Below are 20,071 nucleotides of genomic sequence, written 5' to 3' on the forward strand. Positions count from 1 at the left end.
CCCCTGTATATCACACATTACACACTGTATACATATATACCCCCTGTATATCACACATTACACACTGTATACATATATACCCCCTGTATATCACACATTACACACTGTATACATATATACCCCCTGTATATCACACATTACACACTGTATACATATATACCCCCTGTATATCACACATTACACACTGTATACATATATACCCCCTGTATATCACACATTACACACTGTATACATATATACCTCCTGTATATCACACATTACACACTGTATACATATATACCCCCTGTATATCACACATTACACACTATACATATATACCTCCTGTATATCACATTACACACTGTATACATATATACTCCCTGTATATCACACATTACACACTGTATACATATATACCCCCTGTATATCGCACATTACACACTGTATACATATATACCCCCTGTATATCGCACATTACACACTGTATACATATATACCCCCTGTATATCGCACATTACACACTGTATACATATATACCCCCTGTATATCACACATTACACACTGTATACATATATACCCCCTGTATATAGCACATTACACACTATACATATATACCCCCTATATATCACACATTACACACTGTATACATATATACCCCCTGTATATCACACATTACACACTGTATACATATATACCCCCTGTATATCACACATTACACACTGTATACATATATACTCCCTGTATATCACACATTACACACTGTATACATATATACCCCCTGTATATCACACATTACACACTGTATACATATATACCTCCTGTATATCACACATTACACACTGTATACATATATACCCCCTGTATATCACACATTACACAATGTATACATATATACCCCCTGTATATCACACATTACACACTGTATACATATATACCCCCTGTATATCGCACATTACACACTGTATACATATATACCCCCTGTATATCGCACATTACACACTGTATACATATATACCCCCCTGTATATCACACATTACACACTGTATACATATATACCCCCTGTATATCACACATTACACACTGTATACATATATACCCCCTGTATATAGCACATTACACACTGTATACATATATACCTCCTGTATATAGCACATTACACACTGTATACATATATACCCCCTGTATATCACACATTACACACTGTATACATATATACCCCCTGTATATCGCACATTACACACTGTATACATATATACCCCCTGTATATCGCACATTACACACTGTATACATATATACCCCCTGTATATCACACATTACACACTGTATACATATATACCCCCTGTATATAGCACATTACACACTATACATATATACCCCCTATATATCACACATTACACACTGTATACATATATACCCCCTGTATATCACACATTACACACTGTATACATATATACCTCCTGTATATCACACATTACACACTGTATACATATATACCTCCTGTATATCACACATTACACACTGTATACATATATACCCCCTGTATATCACACATTACACACTGTATACATATATACCCCCTATATATCACACATTACACACTGTATACATATATACCCCCTGTATATCACACATTACACACTGTATACATATATACCCCCTGTATATCACACATTACACACTGTATACATATATACCTCCTGTATATCACACATTACACACTGTATACATATATACCCCCTGTATATCACACATTACACACTGTATACATATATACCCCCTGTATATCACACATTACACACTGTATACATATATACCCCCTATATATCACACATTACACACTGTATACATATATACCCCCCTGTATATCACACATTACACACTGTATACATATATACCCCCTGTATATCACACATTACACACTGTATACATATATACCCCCTGTATATCACACATTACACACTGTATACATATATACTCCCTGTATATCACACATTACACACTGTATACATATATACCCCCTGTATATCGCACATTACACACTGTATACATATATACCCCCTGTATATCACACATTACACACTGTATACATATATACCCCCTGTATATCGCACATTACACACTGTATACATATATACCCCCTGTATATCACACATTACACACTGTATACATATATACCCCCTGTATATCGCACATTACACACTGTATACATATATACCCCCTGTATATCGCACATTACACACTGTATACATATATACCCCCTGTATATCACACATTACACACTGTATACATATATACCCCCTGTATATCACACATTACACACTGTATACATATATACCCCCTGTATATCACACATTACACACTGTATACATATATACCCCCTGTATATAGCACATTACACACTGTATACATATATACCCCCTGTATATCACACATTACACTGTATACATATATACCCCCTGTATATCACACATTACACACTGTATACATATATACCCCCTGTATATCGCACATTACACACTGTATACATATATACCCCCTGTATATCGCACATTACACACTGTATACATATATACCCCCTGTATATCACACATTACACACTGTATACATATATACCCCCTGTATATCACACATTACACACTGTATACATATATACCCCCTGTATATCACACATTACACACTGTATACATATATACCCCCTGTATATCACACATTACACACTGTATACATATATACCCCCTGTATATCACACATTACACACTGTATACATATATACCCCCTGTATATCGCACATTACACACTGTATACATATATACCCCCTGTATATCGCACATTACACACTGTATACATATATACCCCCTGTATATCACACATTACACACTGTATACATATATACCCCCTGTATATCACACATTACACACTGTATACATATATACCCCCTGTATATCACACATAACACACTGTATACATATATACCCCCTGTATATAGCACATTACACACTGTATACATATATACCCCCTGTATATAGCACATTACACACTGTATACATATATACCCCCTGCATATCACACATTACACACTGTATACATATATACCTCCTGTATATCACACATTACACACTGTATACATATATACCCCCTGTATATCACACATTACACACTGTATACATATATACCCCCTGTATATAGCACATTACACACTGTATACATATATACCCCCTGTATATCACACATTACACTGTATACATATATACCCCCTGTATATAGCACATTACACACTGTATACATATATATACCTCCTGTATATCACACATTACACACTGTATACATATATACCCCCTGTATATCACACATTACACACTGTATACATATATACCCCCTGTATATCACACATTACACACTGTATACATATATACTCCCTGTATATCACACATTACACACTGTATACATATATACCTCCTGTATATCACACATTACACACTGTATACATATATACCCCCTGTATATCGCACATTACACACTGTATACATATATACCCCCTGTATATCACATATACCCCCTGTATATCACACATTACACACTGTATACATATATACCCCCTGTATATCACACATTACACACTGTATACATATATACCCCCTGTATATCACACATTACACTGTATACATATATACCCCCTGTATATCACACATTACACACTGTATACATATATACCCCCTGTATATCACACATTACACACTGTATACATATATACCCCCTGTATATCACACATTACACTGTATACATATATACCCCCTGTATATCACACATTACACACTGTATACATATATACCCCCTGTATATCACACATTACACACTGTATACATATATACTCCCTGTATATCACACATTACACACTGTATACATATATACCTCCTGTATATCACACATTACACACTGTATACATATATACCTCCTGTATATATCACACATTACACACTGTATACATATATACTCCCTGTATATCACACATTACACACTGTATACATATATACCTCCTGTATATCACACATTACACACTGTATACATATATACCCCCTGTATATCACACATTACACACTGTATACATATATACCTCCTGTATATCACACATTACACACTGTATACATATATACCCCCTGTATATCACACATTACACACTGTATACATATATACCCCCTGTATATCACACATTACACACTGTATACATATATACCCCCTGTATATCACACATTACACACTGTATACATATATACCCCCTGTATATCACACATTACACACTGTATACATATATACCCCCTGTATATAGCACATTACACACTGTATACATATATACCTCCTGTATATCACACATTACACACTGTATACATATATACCCCCTGTATATCACACATTACACACTGTATACATATATACCTCCTGTATATCACACATTACACACTGTATACATATATACCCCCTGTATATCACACATTACACACTGTATACATATATACCCCCTGTATATCACACATTACACACTGTATACATATATACCCCCTGTATATCACACATTACACACTGTATACATATATACCCCCTGTATATCACACATTACACACTGTATACATATATACCCCCTGTATATAGCACATTACACACTGTATACATATATACCTCCTGTATATCACACATTACACACTGTATACATATATACCCCCTGTATATCACACATTACACACTGTATACATATATACCCCCTGTATATCACACATTACACACTGTATACATATATACCCCCTGTATATCACACATTACACACTGTATACATATATACCCCCTGTATATCACACATTACACACTGTATACATATATACTCCCTGTATATCACACATGACTGATGGACTAGTGAATTGCGCTCCTGGTAATCTAATAAATAAGACACCACACACTGCGTGACATGGATTAAAATTTTGGCCACAGCAGCCCTTTATTTTTAATAAGAAAAAACATCAACAAGAAAAAACAAGATTATCGGCCCAGAGATGTGGTTGTTATAAATCCCAGCCCCATATCCCCCTCCGCCGTGTACACCTAGCTCAAGGGGGAATCTGGGTATACCCCTTGATCATTTTCCTTGTGTCCGCTGAGCTCCTCCCCAGGGACCCATCTATTCCACTGTCCACTGAGCTCCTCCCCAGGGACCCATATTCCACTGTCCGCTGAGCTCTGGCCCAGGGACCCCATTAAAAACATAATTCTCCAACCAACAAAGAGGGGGTTTAAACAACCACATCCCGCCAAGACTCGCTCTTGTGACACCTTACAAGAGTGAGTTCCTCCACAACTTAATGGCTCGTTCTACTCCTTCTTGTATTCCCAACATCCATATATCAATGCCAATGTCATTAAGATGTACCTTATCATCTCTCCAAAAATGTTCCTTTGTATTTTCCAGCATCTGGTGACGTATGGCCACCCCTCCGTTTTCCAACACAAATTTTGTTATTTTTTTATTAACCTTTATCCTTGTATTATTGATGCGAGCCACTGATCGCGCTGTTCTCCACATTTGTCTAGCTACTATATCCGACCAGACCACCACTGTTTCTGGGTAAGACCTCCATAAATTCAACATATCAAGCTTTATGTTCCTAACTAAATGTCTTGATGTTCTTATTGCTAAATCATTACCACCTAAATGGATAAGTAAGACGCCCGGGGGCGGTAGAACTCCACATGATACTGGATTTCTCTCAACAGCTGATGCCACTGCATTCCCCTCTTTCCTATCCATGTCACCCGTGCCAAGGAACTGGGCAACCCCAACTGTTTGCCATTAGGCCTGACTGCTGCACGTAAGGCCCCCCAAAAAACAAATGAATGTCCCATGATCCAAACCAGGCATTGCTGTTCAGCTAAAACAAAAAACAAAAACACAATTATCACACAATTGTCTAAATGAAGACACAACTACTATAAGGTTACCAAAATGTACACATATATATACATGTACGCCATTTATAATAAATGTAATCGAATGTAACTCTTAAATCTGCTCGATTCCCATCTCCCGATTTTTTTAACTATGTCAGGCTCTAAGCCCCATCTAGCAGCTTCTGTGGCTGCTCCTATCCTAAACGAGTGTGAAGTGAATGCATTTGGAGACTCTCCCAATATTGTCAGGCATTTTTTAAGAACTGCTGTGAATTGAAATTGTGACAATGACTTACAATCCTCATGAATTGCTTAAAGGAAACAATGTGATCCATTTTCCTCTACCCTGTTGATCAGTTTTTGACTTTGCCAGAAAACATTCTAATCTGTCTGTGTACTGATGCACGTCTTCGTCTTGTAGACCCCCACTTCTGGTGGAGCTACTCGACACCAACTCGCTGATTCTCAAAAGCGCCAAAAAAAGGCCAGTGTGAATGCACAACTAAAGAGAAACACTTCAAAGGGACTGCTCCAGACTCGGCCTCGTACACTCAGTATCTGCTGCAATAACTGGAAAGAAATCGGACGCCGTTTATCTCTGGTCTTCTTACAACTTTTTCTGTAACCCTTTAGGGCCTGCTTAACTAAAAATTGCTTTGTGTAATCAGTGAAGTCGTGCAACTTAAACCAAAAAGCTAATCCAGACATTTTACTATCAATAGTGGACAATGAAGTACCGTCCACAAAGGCCCTGCTAATGTAAAATAACAACAAGGAAACATTATCATGTACACTGGCATCATGTCCCACTAGAGCACACAAGTCTTCCCATTCCCTCCATGCTGACTGGTACCTCTGCCATGTGCTTACACCCACAGACCGTTCTATCAGAGCGTATGCGGTGTCACTGGCAGTGACCACAGAAAATCCGGACACTTCTTGCCTTGTGCCTCTGCCATCGGGGCTAACGAACGGAATCTGTCCCACTGAAAACGAGACAGAGCATCAGCCACAGAATTGCAAACACCGGGGACATGCACAGCTGTAATCTGACAATGTGACTTTAAACAGCGCAGCACTAGATGACGCAGCAACGTAACAACAGGCAGGGAAGAAGCTGATTGTTTGTTGATGACTTCTACAACTCCCAAGTTATCACAATGAAATCTCCCTTTTCGGTTTTGGAAAATATTGCACCAAATTTCACAAGCAACCACTATGGGGAACAATTCAAGGAGTACTAAGTTTCGTGTTAACCCATTGTTTCTCCAACTCTCTGGCCACCTATCTGCACACCACTGTCCAGAACAATATGCACCAAAACCAGTTGACCCCGCTGCATCAGTGTGGATGTCTAGATCAAAATTTGAAACCGGTGGTCTGATCCACAATGACCTCCCATTAAACTCTATTAAGAACTGTTCCCATACCGCCATGATCGTCCTTTAATGTTCTAGCCAGCCGCACAAAGTGATGTGGAAAGGTTATGCCTGAGGTAGCTGCAGCTAGGCGCCTACAAAAAACTCTACCCATTGGAATAATGCGACACGAAAAGTTCATTTTTCCTAACAGCGATTGTAGATCCTTTAATCTGATCTTACGGTGGGATCTAACTTCTCTGACTGCCTCCAGCAGATCACTGACCTTGTCATCCGGTAATCTGCACTCCATTGCTTCACTGTCAATCAAAATTCCTAAAAACTTGATAAGTGTAGACGGGCCTTCTGTTTTATCTGATGCTAACGGTACTCCAAAACACTTAAAAACCGACTGAATCGCTGCCAATAATGAAGCACAAACAAATGACTTTGGTGGACCAATACATAGGAAATCATCTAGATAATGCAGGACAGAACGCACGCCGGCTTCCTTCTTTACTACCCACTCCAAAAATGTGCTAAATGATTCAAACAAGGAGCATGAGATGGAGCAGCCCATCGGTAAACACAAGTCTACATAAAACCTGCCACTGACAACCCAAGAGATGGAAGCTTTCTGGATGGACTGGTAAGAGTCTAAAGGCAGCTTCAATGTCTGTTTTTGCCATTAAAGCTCCTCTGCCGTACTTCTGAACCCATGCAATCGCTGTATCAAATGAAGTATACGAGACTGTGCAAAGTTCCTGATTGATTCCATCATTAACTGAGCTTCCATGAGGGAAGGACAGATGATGGATCAGCCTAAACTTATTGGGTTCCTTCTTTGGGACCACCCCCAATGGAGAGACCCTTAAGTTTTCTATTGGCATTTTGGGGAATGGGCCTGCCATGCGGCCCAGGTCAATTTCTTTGTTTAGTTTTGTGGAGACAATGTGAGAATATGTATAAGCTGAAGCAAGGTTACGAGAACAGGTTAATGGGCCTGAAGTAGATGGGATCTTAAAACCTTCTGAGAAACCCTCCCCCAGCAATTGTGCTGCTTTTCTATCTGGGTACCTGCTTAGATAGCCCGCCATCTCCCCGAGTCTAATTGGGGTTTCCCCCTTTTTGGTTAATCTCTGCTGTTGGGGTTTTATTTCGTGTAAAGCATTTTGATAGGCTATGGTTTCCACTACAGAAGCTGCATTCATGTCTGTACCTGCATGTGTTTCCGAATCTGCACTGGCTATCATTGAACTGCCAGCAGCAACCTTTTCTGTTTGCTGCCGACAATCCGCTTGCTGATGATCTGCCGACATAGCCCTAAGGGGCAATAATGAAAATATTTCCACATATTCGTCGGCCCAAATCTTCTCCCTAACCTCCTGTTTCAAATGAATTCCTAGAGGACCCTCCAAACATACATATAATTCTCCTTTTGCTGCATCAGATAATGGAACCCCTTGTGAAATTACTGCGTCCTCCTGTGTGTCTGGATCAGCACACGACTGACTTACCACCTCCGGTGTCCGGGGACCATTCCCACACCATGCAGCAATAGGAGAAGAAGTTATGGGTAAGCTAGACTGACTCAAAGCCTTCTTAACCCCGGACACTAATTGCTGTACTACTGAATTAAGATCCCATCCTACATTGCCGGGAACTGTACCCCCAACTGAGCCCACTGGACTCATTACAGGTGTTGTTACACTAGATATAGGACAAGAAAAAGTGTTCTCACCAATACCTGGCTGCGTCCTAGGTTGACCAGCCGTCCGTGACGTATTAGTTATAGTCTCTACAGCCCCTTCATTATTGAAGTGCTGCGTGCTGCTGCCCTCTAGTGGGGAGTCGTTATCTGTGTCATAGTCATTGTCTGGAATCTCTGCTGAGTCTTGTAGCTGTAGATTTATTGCCGGACTCATATCCTGAGCCGGCCGAAGAAGTCTTTGTCTGGTTAAAGTACTTTTGCGCAGTTGTCTTTTGGATTCCTACCACTCCTCGTGTAATGAGAACCCGGATCCGGAAATGTTGTGTGTCCTAAGCCAATCCCCCCGTGTTGGTTTATTTCCTGGGGTGAGGCCGTATGATGTCCTCTAGAATGATGCAAAGTTTGTTGAGGAAGTTCTAAGGATTCATGGTGGGCTGTGGTCACGTCAGTTGTAGCTTGTGTGGCTGCTTCTCTGGCTGGCACCTCAGTAGAGCTGGACTTTCTCCTTGCACTTCTTGGTGTCTCTCTGGTTAGATGGTCGGGCTCTTTTCTCTGTCCCTTGTTATTCTTGTACTGTAGTTTCCTTCCTGGTTTGTAAGAAGGATCAGAGGCCGTGCTGCGCTTTGCTCTTTTCCTAGAAGTAACGGAAGGACTTATGATCCTATTGTGAGTCCTATTGGCCATTTCAGAAGTTAGTCTCTCAGGAGGTCTTGATCTTCTTAGAGTTTGATGTTCAGAAAGTTCAGAAGGGACAGATGCTGTATCCCGGGCACTCTTTAGCAATTCGTCTAGCTGGGCCTGAATCCATTCGGGCCTACATGTCAAAGCCGCTGTCTGAACGCTCCTCAGCAAGGCATCCACAACTGCTTGTTCAGTCTTTGAGTCCAGGACAAAGGAATGACACCTTAACATGGGACCTATTTCTTATATGGCCCCTGCCCCCCCGTCTCTCCTCCTGCTCGCCCACCACCACATTCCTTAGGTAAAAACCCCCATCCCTTACTCCTTAACCCTTTCCTGGATCTATCACTGCCTCAGTCATGTACGTTATGGCTATCTGCCTTCACTCTGCTTTACACACTGTATACATATATACCCCCTGTATATCACACATTACACACTGTATACATATATACCCCCTGTATATCACACATTACACACTGTATACATATATACCCCCTGTATATCACACATTACACACTGTATACATATATACCCCCTGTATATCACACATTACACACTGTATACATATATACCCCCTGTATATCACACATTACACACTGTATACATATATACCCCCTGTATATCACACATTACACACTGTATACATATATACCCCCTGTATATCACACATTACACACTGTATACATATATACCTCCTGTATATCACACATTATACACTGTATACATATATACCCCCTGTATATCACACATTACACACTGTATACATATATACCCACTGTATATAGCACATTACACTGTATACATATATACCCCCTGTATATCACACATTACACACTGTATACATATATACCCCCTGTATATCACACATTACACACTGTATACATATATACCTCCTGTATATCACACATTACACACTGTATACATATATACCCCCTGTATATCACACATTACACACTGTATACATATATACCCCCTGTATATCACACATTACACACTGTATACATATATACCCCCTGTATATCACACATTACACACTGTATACATATATACCCCCTGTATATCACACATTACACACTGTATACATATATACCCCCTGTATATCACACATTACACACTGTATACATATATACCCCCTGTATATCACACATTACACACTGTATACATATATACCCCCTGTATATCACACATTACACACTGTATACATATATACCCCCTGTATATCACACATTACACACTGTATACATATATACCCCCTGTATATCACAAATTACACACTGTATACATATATACCCCCTGTATATCACACATTACACACTGTATACATATATACCCCCTGTATATCACACATTACACACTGTATACATATATACCCCCTGTATATCACACATTACACACTGTATACATATATACCCCCTGTATATCACACATTACACACTGTATACATATATACCTCCTGTATATCACACATTATACACTGTATACATATATACCCCCTGTATATCACACATTACACACTGTATACATATATACCCACTGTATATAGCACATTACACTGTATACATATATACCCCCTGTATATCACACATTACACACTGTATACATATATACCCCCTGTATATCACACATTACACACTGTATACATATATACCTCCTGTATATCACACATTACACACTGTATACATATATACCCCCTGTATATCACACATTACACACTGTATACATATATACCCCCTGTATATCACACATTACACACTGTATACATATATACCCCCTGTATATCACACATTACACACTGTATACATATATACCCCCTGTATATCACACATTACACACTGTATACATATATACCCCCTGTATATCACACATTACACACTGTATACATATATACCTCCTGTATATCACACATTACACACTGTATACATATATACCCCCTGTATATCGCACATTACACACTGTATACATATATACCCCCTGTATATCGCACATTACACACTGTATACATATATACCTCCTGTATATCACACATTACACACTGTATACATATATACCTCCTGTATATCACACATTACACACTGTATACATATATACCCCCTGTATATCACACATTACACACTGTATACATATATACCCCCTGTATATAGCACATTACACACTGTATACATATATACCCCCTGTATATGGCACATTACACACTGTATACATATATACCCCCTGTATATCACACATTACACACTGTATACATATATACCCCCTGTATATCACACATTACACACTGTATACATATATACCCCCTGTATATCACACATTACACACTGTATACATATATACCCCCTGTATATCACACATTACACACTGTATACATATATACCTCCTGTATATCACACATTACACACTGTATACATATATACCCCCTGTATATCACACATTACACACTGTATACATATATACCCCCTGTATATAGCACATTACACACTGTATACATATATACCCCCTGTATATCACACATTACACACTGTATACATATATACCCCCTGTATATCGCACATTACACACTGTATACATATATACCCCCTGTATATAGCACATTACACACTGTATACATATATACCCCCTGTATATAGCACATTACACACTGTATACATATATACCCCCTGTATATAGCACATTACACACTGTATACATATATACCCCCTGTATATAGCACATTACACACTGTATACATATATACCCCCTGTATATCACACATTACACACTGTATACATATATACCTCCTGTATATCACACATTATACACTGTATACATATATACCCCCTGTATATAGCACATTACACACTGTATACATATATACCCCCTGTATATCACACATTACACACTGTATACATATATACCTCCTGTATATCACACATTATACACTGTATACATATATACCCCCTGTATATCGCACATTATACACTGTATACATATATACCCCCTGTATATAGCACATTACACACTGTATACATATATACCCCCTGTATATAGCACATTACACACTGTATACATATATACCCCCTGTATATCACACATTACACACTGTATACATATATACCTCCTGTATATCACACATTATACACTGTATACATATATACCCCCTGTATATCACACATTACACACTGTATACATATATAACCCCTGTATATCGCACATTACACACTGTATACATATATACCCCCTGTATATCACACATTACACACTGTATACATATATACCCCCTGTATATCACACATTACACACTGTATACATATATACCCCCTGTATATCGCACATTACACACTGTATACATATATACCCCCTGTATATCACACATTACACACTGTATACATATATACCCCCTGTATATCACACATTACACACTGTCTACATATATACCCCCTGTATATAGCACATTACACACTGTATACATATATACCCCCTGTATATCACACATTACACACTGTATACATATATACCCCCTGTATATCACACATTACACACTGTATACATATATACCCCCTGTATATCACACATTACACACTGTATACATATATACCTCCTGTATATCACACATTACACACTGTATACATATATACCTCCTGTATATCACACATTACACACTGTATACATATATACCTCCTGTATATCACACATTACACACTGTATACATATATACCTCCTGTATATCACACATTACACACTGTATACATATATACCTCCTGTATATCACACATTACACACTGTATACATATATACCTCCTGTATATCACACATTACACACTGTATACATATATACCTCCTGTATATCACACATTACACACTGTATACATATATACCCCCTGTATATCACACATTACACACTGTATACATATATACCCCCTGTATATCGCACATTACACACTGTATACATATATACCCCCTGTATATCACACATTACACACTGTATACATATATACCCCCTGTATATCGCACATTACACACTGTATACATATATACCCCCTGTATATCACACATTACACACTGTATACATATATACCTCCTGTATATCACACATTACACACTGTATACATATATACCCCCTGTATATCACACATTACACACTGTATACATATATACCCCCTGTATATCACACATTACACACTGTATACATATATACCCCCTGTATATCGCACATTACACACTGTATACATATATACCTCCTGTATATCGCACATTACACACTGTATACATATATACCCCCTGTATATCACACATTACACACTGTATACATATATACCCCCTGTATATCACACATTACACACTGTATACATATATACCCCCCTGTATATCACACATTACACACTGTATACATATATACCCCCTGTATATCGCACATTACACACTGTATACATATATACCCCCTGTATATCACACATTACACACTGTATACATATATACCCCCTGTATATCACACATTACACACTGTATACATATATACCCCCTGTATATCACACATTACACACTGTATACATATATACCCCCTGTATATCACACATTACACACTGTATACATATATACCCCCTGTATATCACACATTACACACTGTATACATATATACCCCCTGTATATCGCACATTACACACTGTATACATATATACCCCCTGTATATCACACATTACACACTGTATACATATATACCCCCTGTATATCACACATTACACACTGTATACATATATACCCCCTGTATATCACACATTACACACTGTATACATATATACCCCCTGTATATCACACATTACACACTGTATACATATATACCCCCTGTATATCACACATTACACACTGTATACATATATACCCCCTGTATATCGCACATTACACACTGTATACATATATACCTCCTGTATATCACACATTACACACTGTATACATATATACCTCCTGTATATCACACATTACACTGTATACATATATACCCCCCTGTATATCACACATTACACACTGTATACATATATACTCCCTGTATATCACACATTACACACTGTATACATATATACCCCCTGTATATAGCACATTACACACTGTATACATATATACTCCCTGTATATCACACATTACACACTGTATACATATATACCCCCCTGTATATCACACATTACACACTGTATACATATATACCCCCTGTATATCACACATTACACACTGTATACATATATACCCCCTGTATATCACACATTACACACTGTATACATATATACCCCCTGTATATCACACATTACACACTGTATACATATATACCCCCTGTATATGGCACAGGTGAGTCTTACCTGAGGATGGCGCTGTCCCCCTGTCGCACCGTCACGTTGTCCATGGCTTTGGGGAAGCCGGCGTCCCCGCTCCGCACCGGCACTCCTGCGGGCACAAGAAACAGCAGCCTGAGACACAGGGCGAGCAGCCACCTCCAGGGGGCGACGACCCCCAGCATCCTCCCCCCCGCCCGAGCAGACACAGCGCAGCGGACAGCGACAGGGGCCCGAGCCTCCCCCGCTACATGTCTCCGGAGCGGGAGCGTGCGCGACTGAGGCTGCTGCTCCGCTCCACCGCCGCCCGCAGCCGCCGCCCCGCCCACCGGACGACGGACCCGCCCACCCGCAGCCGCCGGACCCGCCCACACCCCGCCCACCAGCCGCCAGACCCGCCCACCCGCAGCTGCCGGACTCGCCCACACCCCGCCCACCAGCTGCCGGACCCGCCCACACCCCGCCCACCAGCCGCCAGACCCGCCCACCCGCAGCTGCCGGACTCGCCCACACCCCGCCCACCAGCTGCCGGACCCGCCCACACCCCGCCCACCAGCCGGCCACACCCCGCCCACACACACATGCACCGCCCCCATACACTGCACACACACATGCACCGCCCACATATACTGCACATACATACACCGCCTACATATACTGCACACACACATGCACCGCCCACATACACATGCACCGCCCACATACACATGCACCGCCCACATATACTGCACATACATACACCGCCCACATATACTGCACATACATACACCGCCCACATATACTGCACACACACATGCACCGCCCACATATACTGCACATACATACACCGCCCACATACACTGCACACACACATGCACCGCCCACATATACTGCACACACACATGCACCGCCCACATACACTGCAAATACACATGCACCACCCACATACACTGCAAATACACATGCACTGTCCACATACACTGCACACACACATGCACCGCCCACATACACTGCACATACACATGCACCACCCACATACACTGCAAATACACATGCACTGTCCACATACACTGCAAATACACATGCACCGCCCACATACACTGCACACACACATGCACCGCCCACATATACTGCACACACACATGCACCGCCCACATATACTGCAAATACACATGCACTGTCCACATACACTGCAAATACACATGCACCACCCACATACACTGCAAATACACATGCACTGTCCACATACACTGCACACACACATGCACCGCCCACATACACTGCACATACACATGCACCACCCACATACACTGCAAATACACATGCACTGTCCACATACACTGCAAATACACATGCACCGCCCACATACACTGCACACACACATGCACCGCCCACATATACTGCACACACACATGCACCGCCCACATATACTGCACACACACATGCACCGCCCACATACACTGCACATACACATGCACCACCCACATACACTGCACATACACATGCACCGCCCACATATACTGCACATACACACACCACCCACATACACTGCACACACACATGCACCGCCCACATACACTGCACACACACATACACCGCCCACATATACTGCACACACACATGCACCGCCCACATACACTGCAAATACACATGCACCGCCCACATATACTGCACACACACATGCACTGTCCACATATACTGCACATACACATGCACTGTCCACATACACTGCACATACACATGCACTGTCCACATACACTGCAAATACACATGCACCGCCCACATACACTGCACACACACATGCACCGCCCACATACACTGCAAATACACATGCACTGTCCACATATACTGCACACACACATGCACCGCCCACATATACTGCACACACACATGCACCGCCCACATACACTGCACATACACATGCACCACCCACATACACTGCAAATACACATGCACCGCCCACATACACTGCACACACACATGCACCGCCCACATACACTGCAAATACACATGCACTGTCCACATATACTGCACACACACATGCACCGCCCACATATACTGCACACACACATGCACCGCCCACATATACTGCACACACACATGCACCGCCCACATACACTGCACATACACATGCACCACCCACATACACTGCAAATACACATGCACCGCCCACATATACTGCACATACACACACCACCCACATACACTGCACACACACATGCACCGCCCACATACACTGCAAATACACATGCACCGCCCACATATACTGCACACACACATGCACTGTCCACATATACTGCACATACACATGCACTGTCCACATACACTGCACATACACATGCACTGTCCACATACACTGCAAATACACATGCACCGCCCACATATACTGCACATACACATGCACTGTCCACATATACTGCACATACACATGCACTGTCCACATACACTGCACATACACATGCACCGCCCACATACACTGCACATACACATGCACCGCCCACATATACTGCACATACACATGCACCGCCCACATACACTGCACATACACATGCACCACCCACATACACTGCACATACACATGCACTGTCCACATACACTGCACATACACATGCACCGCCCACATATACTGCACACACACATACACCGCCCACATACACTGCACATACACATGCACCGCCCACATACACTGCACATACATACACCGCCCATATATACTGCACACACACATGCACCGCCCACAAACACATGCACCGCCCACATACACTGCAAATACACATGCACCACCCACATATACTGCACATACATACACCGCCCACATATACTGCACACACACATGCACCGCCCACATACACATGCACCACCCACATACACATGCACCGCCCACATATACTGCACACACACATGCACCGCCCACATATACTGCACACACACATGCACCGCCCACATATACTGCACACACACATGCACCGCCCACATACACTGCACATACACATGCACCACCCACATACACTGCACATACACATGCACTGTCCACATACACTGCAAATACACATGCACCACCCACATATACTGCACATACACATGCACCACCCACATACACTGCACATACACATGCACTGTCCACATACACTGCAAATACACATGCACCGCCCACATATACTGCAAATACACATGCACCACCCACATATACTGCACATACACATGCACCACCCACATACACTGCACATACACATGCACTGTCCACATACACTGCAAATACACATGCACCGCCCACATATACTGCACATACACATGCACCACCCACATACACTGCACATACACATGCACTGTCCACATACACTGCACACACACATGCACCGCCCACATATACTGCACATACACATGCACCGCCCACATATACTGCACATACACACACCGCCCACATACACTGCATATACACACACCGCCCACATACACTGCATATACACATACACCGCCCACATACACTGCACATACACACACCACCCACATATACTGCACACACACATGCACCGCCCACATACACTGCACACACACATGCACCGCCCACATACACTGCACATACACATGCACCACCCACATATACTGCACACACACATGCAGCACCCATATACACTGCACATACACATACATCGCCCACATATACTGCACACACACATGCACCACCCACATACACTGCACATACACATACACCGCCCACATATACTGCACATACACATGCACCGCCCACATATACTGCACATACACATGCACCGCCCACATACACTGCACACACACATGCACCACCCACATACACTGCACATACACATACATCGCCCACATATACTGCACATACACATGCACCACCCACATATACTGCACACACACATGCACCACCCACATACACTGCACATACACATACATCGCCCACATATACAGCAGAGTGAAGGCAGATAGCCGTAACGTACATGACTGAGGCAGTGATAGATCCAGGAAAGGGTTAAGGAGTAAGGGATGGGGGGTTTTACCTAAGGAATGTGGTGGTGGGTGAGCGAGCAGGAGGAGAGATGGGGGCAGGGGCCATATAAGAAATAGGTCCCATGTTAAGGTGTCATTCCTTTGTCCTGGACTCAAAGACTGAACAAGCAGTATGGATGCCTTGCTGAAGAGCGTTCAGGCCGCGGCTTTGACATGTAGGCCCGAATGGATTCAGGCCCAGCTAGACGAATTGCTGAAGAATGCCCGGGATACAGCATCTGTCCCTTCTGAACTTTCTGAACATCAAACTCTAAGAAGATCAAGACCTCCTGAGAGACTAACTTCTGAAATGGCCAATAGGACTCACAATAGGATCATAAGTCCTTCCGTTACTTCTAGGAAAAGAGCAAAGCGCAGCACGGCCTCTGATCCATCTTACAAACCAGGAAGGAAACTACAGTGCAAGAATAACAAGGGACAGAGAAAAGAGCCAGATCATCTAACCAGAGAGACACCAAGAAGTGCAAGGAGAAAGTCCAGCTCTACTGAGGTGCCAGCCAGAGAAGCAGCCACACAAGCTACAACTGACGTGACGACAGCCCACCATGAATCCTTAGAACTTCCTCAACAAACTTTGCATCATTCTAGAGGACATCATACGGCCTCACCCCAGGAAATAAACCAACACGGGGGGACGGGCTTAGGACACACAACATTTCCGGATCCGGGTTCTCATTACACGAGGAGTGGTAGGAATCCAAAAAGACAACTGCGCAAAAGTACTTTAACCAGACAAAGACTTCATCGGCGGCTCAGGATTGGAGTCAGGCAATAAATCTACAGCTACAAGATTCAGCAGAGATTCCAGACAATGACTATGACACAGATAACGACTCCCCACTAGAGGGCAGCAGCACGCAGCACTTCAATAATGGAGGGGCTGTAGAGACTATAACTAATACGTCACGGACGGCTGGTCAACCTAGGACGCAGCCAGGTATTGGTGAGAATACTTTTTCTTGTCGTATATCTAGTGTAACAACACCTGTAATGAATCCAGTGGGCGCAGTTGGGGGTACAGGTCCCGGCAATGTAGGATGGGATCTTAATTCAGTAGTACAGCAATTAGTGTCAGGGGTTAAGGAGGCTTTGAGTCAGTCTAG

The 20,071-nt window shown here is 41.9% G+C and overlaps 1 protein-coding gene across 1 annotated transcript in view; it reads right to left on the reverse strand.

The window, feature by feature from the left end:
• Nucleotides 1-15,257, reverse strand: part of LOC142257161 (opioid-binding protein/cell adhesion molecule-like) — a 258,031-nt gene extending 242,774 nt beyond the window's left edge. Inside the window, exon 1 of the mRNA XM_075329281.1 lies at nt 14,982-15,257. Coding sequence (XP_075185396.1) covers nt 14,982-15,139 — 158 coding nt within the window. The 5' untranslated portion in view covers nt 15,140-15,257. The remainder of the gene's footprint in view (nt 1-14,981) is intronic.
• Nucleotides 15,258-20,071: the final 4,814 nt, after the last annotated feature.

This window comes from Anomaloglossus baeobatrachus, chromosome 11, assembly GCF_048569485.1.
Source record: "Anomaloglossus baeobatrachus isolate aAnoBae1 chromosome 11, aAnoBae1.hap1, whole genome shotgun sequence".
Taxonomy (NCBI): domain Eukaryota; kingdom Metazoa; phylum Chordata; class Amphibia; order Anura; family Aromobatidae; genus Anomaloglossus; species Anomaloglossus baeobatrachus.